This window comes from Buceros rhinoceros, unplaced genomic scaffold (genome assembly GCF_000710305.1).
Source record: "Buceros rhinoceros silvestris isolate BGI_N320 unplaced genomic scaffold, ASM71030v1 scaffold13393, whole genome shotgun sequence".
NCBI lineage: Eukaryota > Metazoa > Chordata > Aves > Bucerotiformes > Bucerotidae > Buceros > Buceros rhinoceros.
In genome coordinates, this window is record NW_010401885.1 from 9,072 (window position 1) to 22,199 (window position 13,128).

General features: G+C 40.6%; 1 protein-coding gene across 1 annotated transcript; it reads left to right on the forward strand.

The window, feature by feature from the left end:
- The first annotated feature begins 4,705 nt into the window (after positions 1-4,705).
- Positions 4,706-12,917, forward strand: TOX3 (TOX high mobility group box family member 3). The gene is made up of 4 exons (XM_010132440.1): positions 4,706-4,970; positions 6,303-6,530; positions 7,879-7,959; positions 10,116-12,917. The coding sequence occupies exons 1-4, from the start codon at positions 4,752-4,754 to the stop codon at positions 10,821-10,823; spliced, it is 1,236 nt and encodes a 411-aa protein (XP_010130742.1). The 5' UTR covers positions 4,706-4,751; the 3' UTR covers positions 10,824-12,917.
- The last annotated feature ends 211 nt before the right edge of the window (positions 12,918-13,128 follow it).

Here is a 13,128-nt window from a genome sequence, read left to right on the forward strand (position 1 = left end):
TCCATTGCAGTGCATTTGCTTCAACTTAAAACTATCCTTTAAAATATTACATCAGCTTATGTTACATTGACAGTGACAAATTCCTGAGGCAATAGAATATATAACGTTTTAAGTCAACTTCTGAAAGCAGGGCACAGTGAGCACAACTGTAAATGCTGGGTTTTGCATGGCTCTTTTTGTTGGCAATTTCTCGCTTTTCTTAAAAAGCCGGCTCGTGCGGTTCAGGGTCAGATCCCAGCCCTGCATCTTCCTGTAGGCACTTCCATGGGCTCAGTCCTGACATGGCTAGAAAGAGTCTCACTGGAGGTGTTGCCTAGTTAAGTGATTGAAGGCTGTAGACACTGATTTTAACCAAGACTTCAATATTACTCAAAATGTTCTAAAAAGTAGTTTCCTTGTGATATTATTAAATATCATATTGAATGTTCCTGGAGATTAAACATATATCAGGGTAGATATCCAGGATAAAACAACTCTCAAAATGCAGGGTGAGTGGAAATCAGGGCATCTCTTGATGTAATGACTGGATGCATTTTTCTGTCAAAATATATGCTAGCTGTACCACTACTGGATGCTTAATGAGTTGGTAACAGAAGAATGAACCTTTTATTACCTTAATTTTCCCCTTAGTAGTCAATAGCATGCTTCGCTTTCACTGGCCTGGGTCCAGTAATTGTTCAAAAACACCTTTGATGATACTGTATAAATTAAAGCGTGGGAGTTCACACAGTCCTTTTTTATTTTTAAGTGTCATTAATTTGTCGTTTGCTTTCCGGGAGCTGTTGAGGAATCGATACTTTACCAATTTTTGAGAACTTCCACTTCTAGAAATCAAAGTAAAACACGCTGTGTATTTGGCATATGGTCTAAGACATGTCCTTTGGCAATATGACTAAATATGACTTCCTTGGCAGGACTGTCTAAATGGATTAGAGGAGCCGAGGGGAGGGTAGTCTGATGGATGGACACCCTTATGGTTCCTTCGATGAGGCCTTCTACGCATCAAATGTCTTTAGACTGCGTGTTGTGGGGGCTGTGCGAGAGAGTGGTGACAAAGTCGGTGATGCGCCTAGACACAGTCACCATAAAGTTGTTTTGAGGAAGGACCATATTTTACTTTTTTTTTTTTAATCCATATGTATTTGAAGAGACCACAAAGGCATCTGGCATTCCCCTCAGTAAGTGCGACTATACCTTAAGTTTTCTGTAGCACTTACATAGGATAACAACAGAGGGATCTGAGACAAAGTGATTTCAGCCTGCAGGGAAATGGCATGAGTTATTTCTCTTTGGTTTTCCATTTCACGCATTATGTCCTTGTTTGATTGTCAAGCTGAGTAAACCAGTGCCTCAGTTTTGCCTGGCTTGCGTTAGAATCACCAGGTTTTGCCTAGCACCGGTGCTGGACTGGAAAGCAAATCAGGCTCACTCAAAACTTGATTCTGGCCACTCAAGAAGTTCAGGAGTTTTGGTCAAAACTAATCTGTCATTTCTGTATAATGTTACAAAAATCCTGAATGCTCGTCATGCTTGTGTATCACTTTTACTTCTGGTTAAGTTCACGTAAAAGGGCTTTTGATATTCTCTAAAATTTTCACAGTGTTCTCAGTGGCTTGTTTTGAATACATGAGCTTTTCATTTTCCGTGTAGTAATACAATTAGGATGTCACATGGATGTTTTACTGCTCTTCTATTTCCATGTGTGCTCCTGATATCAGATGATTTTTGTTGTTAAACATTTCTTTGATGGATGTTTTGTGCATAATGAAATGCTACTGATCCTTTTTGTTTGGTATTGGCCTTTGTAGTATGCGGGTTAAAAATAAGAGTTAAGATAATGGATGGAAATCTGCTTTTTTGATTATAGATTCCTCCGTAGAAGGTTTTGCTTGCTCGGGAGCTATTTACAAATGCTGTGGAGTTTCATGTTGCTATTGACTGGCTCCCCTGTCTTCTTGCCAAACCACTGTACAAACATAAAAAACGGTTTATGCTTGCTTGGCTGAAAGCTCTTCTGTAGGTACCATAGGTTGTTCAGGCCACAGCACTGTACCACAAAATACAAAATGAACCTCCCATTCCTTTCTTTGTGATTTTTTTTTAAATTGATTAGCCATATAACTTAAATTCCAAGTGCAGAAAATACAGTTTGTCATTATATGCACATATGGTGTAAATGATAAGAGATTGGAAATGGTGCAAATTATTTTCTTTTCTATAATATGTCTTGTCTGTTTGCTGCTAGATAGCCAGTTACAAAATATCATTCTTTCTATTTGTAGATTTTACTGAAAACATTTTTAAGATTAAAAAAAGGGGCTTAAAAAATTAGGAAAAGATACAGGAAAGAAAACCTGGAATTAAATAAGTGGATGTGAAAAAACACACAAGCATCACATAGTGTCAGAAAAAGGGGCAGTTAAGAATTCATAGGCTTGTGTATAAAATTAGATTCTGGGTCAGTGCAAGTCAAGAGAATTTAGTCTCAATAAAATCATAGATGCAACCAAAATGACAAGACTTGGAGTAAATGGTTTGTAACACGTCATCACATTTTGTTGCCTGGGTGTAAAGACCAGAAAGGCCTGTGTTGTGTAACAATAGAGAGAGAACAAAAGCTGGCCTTGGAGGCTTAGAACACCTCCAAGAAAGTACTGCCTGCGAAGTAATGAAGAAAGTTAATTTCTGTCGGAGAAGGTCTTTCAGATGGTCCCCACCTTTGCTTTAGCAGCTGAGTTTTTCTTCATTCAATAATGTCTGTAAAGTAAACGAATGGAGTAATATGCAGAAAGTGATATCCTTTTACAAAAGACTTTGAATGACTTCCAGATGCCACTGCCAATACAAGTCAAATCAAAATGACCTCACAGTTAACAGTAGTAAACGTTCACAGAAAGGTGCCCTGAAGCAAACGAGTATTTTGGCAATAAGTCAGATGTTTTGATCTTTCTGAATCCAGTGCTCCACTTTTGGCACATGCGTTCATCTCTAAGGAGCTACACTCCGTTACTGAAAATACTACAATAATTTAAAAGAAGGAGGAGAAGCAGTGTGGTGCTGTATGGATGACGATTCAGGCCAGCCATGGCTGGGAAAGCATGGGGGATACGAGGGAGAGAGCTAGGGTGTGGGATCTGGATCGTGAGCTTGTGGGGTTAACTTCACCTGTACCAGATCCAGGTGCAACACTACGTGTACTTTTACGCTAAGAAGGATTTCTCTTTCCTGTGTAGGCTGCAGCAGAAAGACACGTGAATGCCGAACTCGGAATTAATATGATTTATTGCTGTAGGGAAGCAGTGCGCTGCAGCACTTGTACCTAAGATGGATGAGGCAGGGTGTGCATCTTCTTTAACAGCCCCTTGTGTGGCTGCACTTGTCCCATCCCCGAAAAAGCTTTCAGGAGCACAGAGAACCACTGCCTCATGAAAAGGAAGAGGAAAGTCACTTGGGCTAAACTTACCTCCATGCTGACACAGATTTTTGAAAACTGGTTTGGCCTTATCCACACTTAATAAGAGAGCACTGGAAGGTCAAACTGTTGGAGAAGTCCGGAGGACTTTGTGCTGGGCTCCCAGCATTGCTGGCTTGTCTGTGTCATTTCATTAAGGAGCGTTGCACCTGCTACTAATTGCAGTGTAGTTTATTAATAATGAAACAGCTTTCAAAATCTAATTTATTTCTCTAATTTATTTAATATGTTTCTGTCCAAACAATGGCTATAGATTAATCAGGTTGCTGATTCAATTTGCGAGCTATTTATTCCCTTCACTTATTAACTGTTCAGAAAAAAATCTGATTTTCTGTGTAAGTGTTGTTCCATTGTGTGCTGATCTGTGTGTAGTTAAAAATAAGAAAACCGAGGTCTTCATAGGCAGATTCCAACTGACTTTACCTTCAGGGTCTCACTTCTGTTTGTTTACAAATGCGGTAAGCATTGTGCAGATGTAGGAGACGCCATAGTTTGCCCCCAAGAAACAGTAGAAACAAAACCATGCGAGCACTTGAGTTCCTGAGACATGAAGTACAAGGGAAAATAAAGCCAGTGATTGGTACGTAGCTTGCTGCTGTCACGTGTTTGTTGGACTCAGGGTAAATGTGTAGTTTTGTGCGATACTTCCGAACGAGGGTTTTTAGGAGTGATGAGGATACAGCTCTCCAGCGTGCTGCGGTCAGGACCTGGCAGAGCAGGCTTCTTTGTTTCAACCAACTCTAAAATCCCACTCAGACAGGAGTGCATTATACTACTACTCCTACTAGTAACAGCTAAGAATAATGGAATGTGAGTAAAAGGGAAGATGCTTTTCTCTCTCTATATATATATACGTATTCCCCTCTGTCCCAGTTTTGTTTACTTTCGGCATTGACAGCAGCTTGTGTCTTTTCGGTCGCAGTGTTTTCCCTGTATTGTCAGCCAGCCTGTTTCCTGCTTCTTTATGTGGGTATTTCACGACACATCTAAACAAGAAATGTTTAACAATGGGGAAATGCAATTTTTATTCCACACAAAAAAACCCCACCCACAAGCTGGGGAGAAGTGCAGTCTGGGGCAAGGCTGGTAACTCTTGATGCATTTGGTTCATTAAAAAGGAATTAAACAAACTGCAAGTTGTCAGTTCTGTAAGCACATGAGAATAACTTCACGTGGTAATATTATATGGTAACTGCTGATGACTAAATAACATTTCCATCTCTTTTAGGACCAGAGTCACACACAAGTTTCCCAGTATCGCCAGGATCACTCTCTGATTATGAGATCTATTGTCCATATGACTGATGCTGCTCATTCGGGAATTATGCCTCCCTCTCAGCTAACCACCATTAACCAGTCTCAGCTAAGTGCACAGCTGGGGCTAAATTTAGGAGGCACTAATCTGCCACACACTTCTCCCTCCCCTCCTGCAAGTAAATCAGCCACTCCCTCCCCATCCAGCTCGATAAATGAAGAAGATGCAGATGAATCAAACAGGGTGAGTTACTGTGTGCGCTTTGCATGGCTATATGCTAGATTGTCATAGATGTGGCAGTATCTTTCCAGATGCAACATGGTCATATAAAATAAGGATGTTACAGTGTAGTGAATGATGTGTAATTTGCTGTTTCACTTACTTCTTAAGAAGTTTCCATAATACTTTCCTAATAATAAACATAAGAATATACACACACGTATATGTTCATAATTTTTTTCAGTTTTTTATAGATGTGGTGAATGTCTTTACTTATCAACTTCGGACAGTTTGGTCGTTTTGGTATTCTCTCAAGTCATAGAATGCATAGATGTGTTTAGACAGAAATAAAATAAGCTTCCCTGTAAGCAAAAGTTCAGTTAATTTACATTTTGCTTTAAATAAAACTGTTATAAAAGGAAAATTTAATCAACAAAGTAAACTACAAATGTTATTATAACAGTATATTTAAAGGGCCTAATTTAGACTGTTCCATGAAAGGTTTTCTCATACAGTCAATGGCAGTTGTGCTTATGGAAAGATCGTTGTACAGGATCCTCAAAATACCAAAGCAGAATGTCTGTCTCAGAGAGATATTTAGAGTGACTTTATCCCCTTGTTGCAATAGACTGTGCATCATTCAACAAGAAGAGAGTGCAGGACGCGAGGCACACACAGGGACCAGGCTTAATCCCTCTAATCCTGGGAGTGCCGTGCTGGGGGTTCCCCATCCCAGAGGCAAGAGGGAGACATGGGTGCAGGGCCAGTGCCTGGCAGGACCACCGAGCCTCCAGCACTGCTGCACGGCACCTGTCCCTGCGCGAGGAGCTGTGGAGGTGGGCGGTGGGCACAGTGGATGTTCGCTGCAGGTGGATGCAAACTGCAGAGTTGCTTCTGCTCTTTGCCTGAAGGTTGGGCGGTGCTTTAACCCCTGACCCATGTCTGAGCTGACAGTCTAAGTCTGGGAGTCAGGAAATGCCTCCAAGCTCCTGTCGTTTGACTCTCTGCTGCTGAAATTACATCTTAATGGGAAAACATAGATTGCCTGTTCAAAATAGACTATAGATTAAATCTTAACTTTTTAAATACAAATTACCATTGGGGTGTACTTTTCAGGTCAAGCATGTAGGATTTGACTCTGCGCTGTGTTTACAATGAGTAGTAACGATTAATGAATTTAGGTCCAGTAGATCTGATGAGATTAAGCTGAGACTAAGTACTGTTTGGTAGGAGAAAGGCTTGCACAATGGGACTCTCCACGGTGTTGCCTACATAGTAGCTTTATCCATATGTTATTAAGCCAGACTGCCAATAATTTTTCAGAATTCATGCATATATTTTATTACTGTTCCTTAGGCTACTGGAGAAAAAAGAGCTGCCCCGGATTCTGGCAAGAAGCCCAAGACTCCAAAGAAAAAGAAAAAGAAAGATCCCAATGAGCCACAGAAGCCAGTGTCAGCATACGCCCTTTTCTTCAGGGATACACAAGCTGCAATTAAAGGGCAGAACCCAAACGCTACCTTTGGAGACGTTTCAAAAATAGTGGCATCTATGTGGGACAGTTTGGGAGAAGAACAGAAACAGGTAAAAAATGTGATGCAGGGTTGTCTCACAAGAGCTAAAATAGTAATCCTTGTGAAAAAACTCCTCCTCCCTCTGCCCCCTGGGTGGACCGTGCTACTTGCTGAAGTATAGACCCCTTACTCTGTAGAGCTACACTGACTTTTGAACTTGCTGAGGACCTGGCACCTGAAAAAGCCAGGAGGTGGTATTCAATGGCTGCATTTGTCTTTACACTTCAGAGGGCAGTTTGTGAAAAAGACTGTCCCAGAGTCCCATTACGACCGTATTTTCATGATTCCTATTCCGAAGCTCTTGTTTCCTATTAATCAGAAGTTGGAAAAGGGGAAGGGACAGCACATTTACCATTTTCCTTTGCTCTGCCTTATGAATTTGTTACAAAGCGTTGTTGGTTCTCAACCTTTGAAGCCAATTCTCAGTGCCTTGTTACAATGTCATGTGTGAAATGTTATCTTCAACCCCAACTTAGAACAAAACATTCTGTACCTCCTGGAGGGTTGTTATTCTTTCTGTACACATATATATACACACGGATTGAAGGAAAGAAAAAAAAATCCTTTGAGGCTGTTTGCCTGTTGACACTCCGTGCAGCTCCCAGTGACAGTTAATGGAAGCTGTGGTGGAAGCGCAGAGTCCCATATAGGAACCTTCTGGCAAGATATGAATGATACTTGTTTGTGAAATACATTTGGAAATTTTTAGTCTGATCTAAGAGATGATAGTGAACATGATTTAAAGGTGAACTTTAAATATACTGATGATTAAAAAAATACAGATTAATTCATTTGTGCCTGACTGCTCTTGTCTGACTCAATGGGATTCTCTCATACTGGCTTTGGGGAAAGTGAATTGTCCAAGCTCCCTGAACCCCCTTTTCTAAAGGTATAAAGATTTTTATATATATATATATACACACACACACATGTAGTTTAAATACTTGTTTCAAAAAAATATTGCATAGGCCTGTCTTGCTGTTTGAAGCTACTCCAGATACGTTTTAGCATCTGAAATACTTGGTGTTCTAATATCCCTGCTACTTAGTCATTCAAGTACCATTTGCTGGGGAGGTGAAGTGTGCATAGGTAGTCTTGTCAAACAGTTGGCTGCTTTAGCAGCTTTTTAAATTCATGATAAATCAACACACATTGTGGTGCAAGACCAGTGAGTAGACCTGAAAGTCTGTAACCACCTGCAAGAACAGAACGTTCGGGGAGGAAAAAGCATGCCTAACAGTAGAGTTTTTCATGGTTTTTGGTCTCTGATTGTTGTTTCTTTGCAAGTGATTTTGCTACCATTTGGGCAAAAACCTCTTAATAATCGAAGTTGGTGAAATTGTGGTCTCTTTTCACAGGTTTATAAAAGAAAAACTGAAGCCGCCAAAAAAGAATACCTAAAGGCACTTGCTGCCTATAGAGCAAGCCTTGTCTCGAAGGTAAGGCTAACAATGCCTTCACTGTCCTGCAAGTCAGCGTTTGGCAATGGCGTTGAAGTATTTGGGGCAGGGGGCGGCGTATGGGATTTCTGTAATACAGCTGTACAAGGTGTTGTGCTGCTGCTGCTTTAACCCTGCTTAGTCTCTGCAGAACAAATTTCATCTCTCTAATGGCACAGTAATGATTCCCAAACAATAACTTAGTAAATGTACATCTTCCTTTATCTACAGTGGCAAAATAATGCACTTCACTAAAAAAGTAAAATTGTCCTGAAAAATGTACTGACCTTTTGATACCAACATTTGCAAGCTACTCGTGGAGTTTTGTTTTTTCCCAAGTACTACTTCTGGAAAGACAGACTTGCTTTGTGTGGAGCTGCAGAACAGTTATTGTGTGACAAAGCTTAAGTATTTCTTGCAGGTGAGGGGAAGAAAGTGTATGGTGGCTCTGAATTTGGCGAATACTTACAAATGGATTAGCTGGCAGTGAGCCACATGGATTATTTTAGCAGATCTCGAGTTAAAACTTGTGAAGAAAACAAACCACTCCTGTCTTCTTTGAGAATTTACCTTTCTACCTCCAGCACTACACTGCTTGTAGATCTATTGCATCGGAATACCTTAAATGGAAAGATGCTTACGGACATCTAAAATATGGGTAAAAATCAATCAAGCTGGTCGTTTCTCTAATATTTCATAAAGACCAATTGCAAAAGTATCTTTGGTCACCAGAACACAAGAAAGCAACGGAAGAAAGTGATATCTAACTCCTGAGTATATTTATTTGGATGTACAACCGCAGACCATTAGCAAATCACACAGAAAGTTGCTGTGTATTTTAATTAATGATTAAAATTACAACAGCAGAAATTAGACACATGCGTTCTTGAAAGGTGGAGGATTTCTTGTGTTGAGAAGCTACGTTTTTTTTTTGTCTCTAGGACTTCAGATGATAATCTCAAAGCCTGCAGTATCATCATGCTAAGTTCAGTGGCAGCTGGAATTCTCAGGGGGTTTATTTTGTCCGTCCTAAGTTCCTTTTTCAAAAAACATCAAAAATTGTATTTTCTCCCAAAATCTGTGGGACCTGGGCTGCTAAGTAACTCGTGGGAAGACTCGTCTCTAACTTAAGACATCCTTACTGTAGCTTTTCTGTCTGAGGTGGTTGTTCAGGGTGGGGGCGTAGTAGACACTTCCGCAGCGCGGTTTGACACATTCTAAGGTCCATCAGTAACGGTGCTGCAAGAGACCTTTTGTCTCCGTTTTCTTTATATGGGGATTCTGGGCAACTATTCTACATACACGTACGTTCACGTACAACGCCAATGTGTGAAACTGAGAGACAAAGCCTGCCTTTGGTGCTTAAATATATCCAATTTAAGCATACAATGTAAGTATTTTTAAATAAACCTAATGAAATACACCTTGAAAGGCACCAGAACACCTCATTTATTGCCGTAGGCCTCGTAGGTTTTTCTGCGGGTGTGTCTCACCGGAATCCTCTGGGACACTAGAAGTAGGCAGGATTCCCTCAGCAGGGCATCCTGCTGATGCCACTGTACCCTGCCGGTGTATTCAGTTGGGTCCCTGGACAGTGCTGCCTTAGACTCTTGTCTGTTGCACATCCCAAGGTCTTGATGCCGGTCTCGATGCCTTAGATGTGAAGAACTACAAGCAGATTTAAAAAGTTGAGAAGTTCTGTTGTTTGTACACTACTCATGCCATGATGACTGGTTTGGGGGGATATGCCTCAGTTTTGTCTCCCAAAGAACAGGGTTTTTTGAAAATACGTATAGAAAGCGTTGGGCCCTTTTTAGCTCCGTCACAGTTCAAAATTAGAAAGGCTGGAATTTCGAAAGGCTTGTGACTTTCTTTCAGCCGCAAGCTGTATGTGACATCTGTGACTTGCTGGTGTTGAACAGGGGCACGGGTTAAGTTTTTGTCAAGTTAGAACGGAAGGTTCTGTACACAGAGACAGATGAACAGAGGTAATGGGCCAGCAGATCAGTGATCTTCTTCAGACTGCTGACTGATCTTTTCTGATAGAAAATGAAAGATGCAAAAGTCTCCCCGAGGAGCTGTGACTTTTATTTCCATGTAAACAGTAACAGTGTTTTTTCTGTTAAAAATACAATTAATTTCTTTTCCAAACGCAGGCTGCTGCAGAATCTGCTGAGGCCCAGACTATTCGTTCTGTTCAGCAAACATTGGCATCCACAAATTTGTCTTCCTCCCTTATTCTGAATACTTCTCTTTCTCAGCACGCGGCAGTATCGACATCTCCTCAAACTCTTCAACAGCCCCTTCCCAGAGCAATTGCTCCAAAACCTTTGACCATGAGACTGCCGATGAATCAGATTGTAGCTTCTGTTACCGTTGCACCAAACATGCCAACAAACATTGCAGCTCCGTTGATGAGCTCTATGGGAACAAGTATGGTGTCAACGCCATCTTCATCTCAAGTAAGTCCCTCAATGCAAAGCCAGCAGCACCAGATGCAGCAGCTCCAGCAGCAACAGATGCAGCAGATGCAACAGCAGCAGCTACATCAGCATCAAATGCATCAGCAAATACAACAACAAATGCAACAACAGCATTTTCAGCACCACATGCAACAACATTTGCAGCAGCAGCATCTTCATCAGCAGATTAATCAGCAGCAACTGCAGCACATACAGCTTCAGCAAATGCAGCATATGCAACACCAGTCACAGCCTTCTCCTCAGCAGCATTCTCCGGTAGCCTCTCAGATCACTTCTCCCATCCCTGCCATTGGGAGCCCTCAGCCAGCACCTCAGCAGCACCAGTCACAAATACAATCTCAGACACAGACTCAAGTATTACCGCAGGTCAGTATTTTCTGAAGATAAATGATCTTGCAACATGGCTTTGTGTTGATGGAGGGGGTGGGGGTAAACCATGTTTGGCTGAAAACTGTAAATTGTTGATGGTAGTTATGCAGGGATGCATAACAGATCAAATGATCCTCTAAAGTGTCTATTAGATAGGCAATAAAGAACTACAATGTAGCTGTGTATCATCTTTTAGCTGACTATAAATCATTTTGTTTTAAAAAAAAAAAAGCTGTGCTCTTTTTCATGTGATGCCTTTTTAATTTATTTAAGCTTTACCTACAATATGTGAATCAAATGGCCTGATAAATACCTGGACCTTATGACTGCAGAATGGCCTTTCAGAGTTATAGGAATATAACCCTTCTTTCTCTAAAAGTGGATAATGCACTTCAAGGCAGTGTGAACTCATGAAGCCCTTAAAGCACAGTTGTAACTACCTGTTATAATATAATACCTAAAATGATGATTGGATTTCATACAATCATACTTGTATGACATGAGATAGTTGATGGCATTTTTTTGTCATGAAAAAATAGAGTAAATCACAGATTTTTGCCAAAGCTCTTAATTTTTTTCTCTCCTAAATGTCGTCAGAAAAACAAATGCAATTAACCGAACGTAAATGTTTGACCCAACCTTTCACTTCATCTCTCCAAATAAACCTACCATAGTTTGTAAGAAAATATATATTGACATTTACCCTCTTACGTTAATTCAAATTACGGAACAAATGTGAATATTCTATTCCGTGTCGAAGTGATGAGTTTCAGATTTAATACACTGTATTTTTAACAGGGAAATGCACTTAAATAAAACTGTTATTACAGAAAGCTAAGATGAAAAATTCAAGAGTTTTTAATACACTGTAAAACCAGTAGAATATTTAAATGAAACTCCACAAGCGAATAATCAATGTAAATATTTTCTTTAAAAGTTGTAAGTTTTCATATCATGTGTTGTAAAGTTTTCATAAATGAGGCTTTAATGTAAACACTGGTAACATGAATTATTAATTGCTACATGGCTTATTGTGTTTTTATGCTGTTTTATACTTTTTTATGAGTTACGATAGCAGCAATTAAGTTGTTTGTATTTTGCTTATCTAAAATAAATGCTTTTATCTTGCTATAGAATAAACACATTTCAGTAAAACCGATGAGCCGTAAGTCTTTGATAGAAGAACCAGAAATGTTTCCTTATGCAAACACTTCCTTGGAAAATTTATGTAACTGTTTTGCTTTTCATCCAGCATCTGGGTAAACAGGTACCAGTGGGAACTGCGAGTGCGATCAGCTCCTGTACCCATCGAGATGCACTGCTGAGGGGTCGCACACAACTTCTCTGAGGTTCCCGCGGCTTCAGAGCGAGAAAGCGGGTGGCAGAGTTACGAAGCGTTCGCGGTACCCTGCGTTACGTTTACCTGCAGGAACAGGGAGGTGAACCTGTCTCTCAGCAGCAGTGTTGAGAGATGCAAGTAAGCACAACTGCGGCTTTCTTAGTATCGTTGAGTTTCCGATGTAAACGCCGCTACGGCTACGGGTTTCCCATCTGTAAGGCCCCAGCTCTGGCTCGGGCTGATCCGGAGTCGTCTGACTTTTATCCTAAAACTAGGACGCGACTGCGGGTGGATGGAGATGGCAGGTAGTTAGTCTGAAGGGTTTGGAAACATTCACATCCGGAGTGCTGTTGGGTTATTAGTGCTGCTCATATGTTCCTACTCTGGCCAGAGAGGAGAAATCCTTTATTTTCTTCTTTCCCCCCTTTGCCTGCAGTGTCTGTGCTGCAAGAGCAGTCTGACCACTATCCCCAGTTGTCTTGCATGATTAATTACAGCATCTGTCCTGTCAGAAGCTATAATGAAGAGGTCTTGATAAAAATTGCAAATTACCACTGGCAACAATCTTAAACTGCTTATGATAAAATGAAAATTAAAACCAGCAAGTGTCAAACCTGAGCCGAATCCTAATGCTGTTTGAGGCAGTGTCCATGGCTACCGTGCTCAGACCACAACCAAAAAATAATAGAATATAGATCCTCAAAAAGTTGCAGCCAGACTTGAGGGAAGAGGTGCTACACTCTGTGAGTTTATTAATAATGAATTCAGCTTTCAATATTTCATCATCCTCGGGTACTCTGTTTATTATGTACAAATATTGAACAGCAAGAGATTCTAATTATAAATTTATAGATTTCTTGGAGCAGAAAAAATCATGTATAAATTGAAGCTTTTCATAATAGGTGTTAGTTGACAGCTACCCCTGCTCCTAATAGCCTTAGTATGATATCTAATCATGTCTGGGGACGGGGAGGCTGT

Bases quoted from the DNA above. Each gene is read 5' to 3' on its own strand.
- TOX3 (XM_010132440.1), top strand. From the start codon at position 4,752: ATGAGATCTATTGTCCATATGACTGATGCTGCTCATTCGGGAATTATG. The intron at 4,971-6,302 runs GTGAGTTACTGT...ACTGTTCCTTAG, and splicing joins ATGCAGATGAATCAAACAGG to GCTACTGGAGAAAAAAGAGC. The intron at 6,531-7,878 runs GTAAAAAATGTG...CTCTTTTCACAG, and splicing joins TGGGAGAAGAACAGAAACAG to GTTTATAAAAGAAAAACTGA.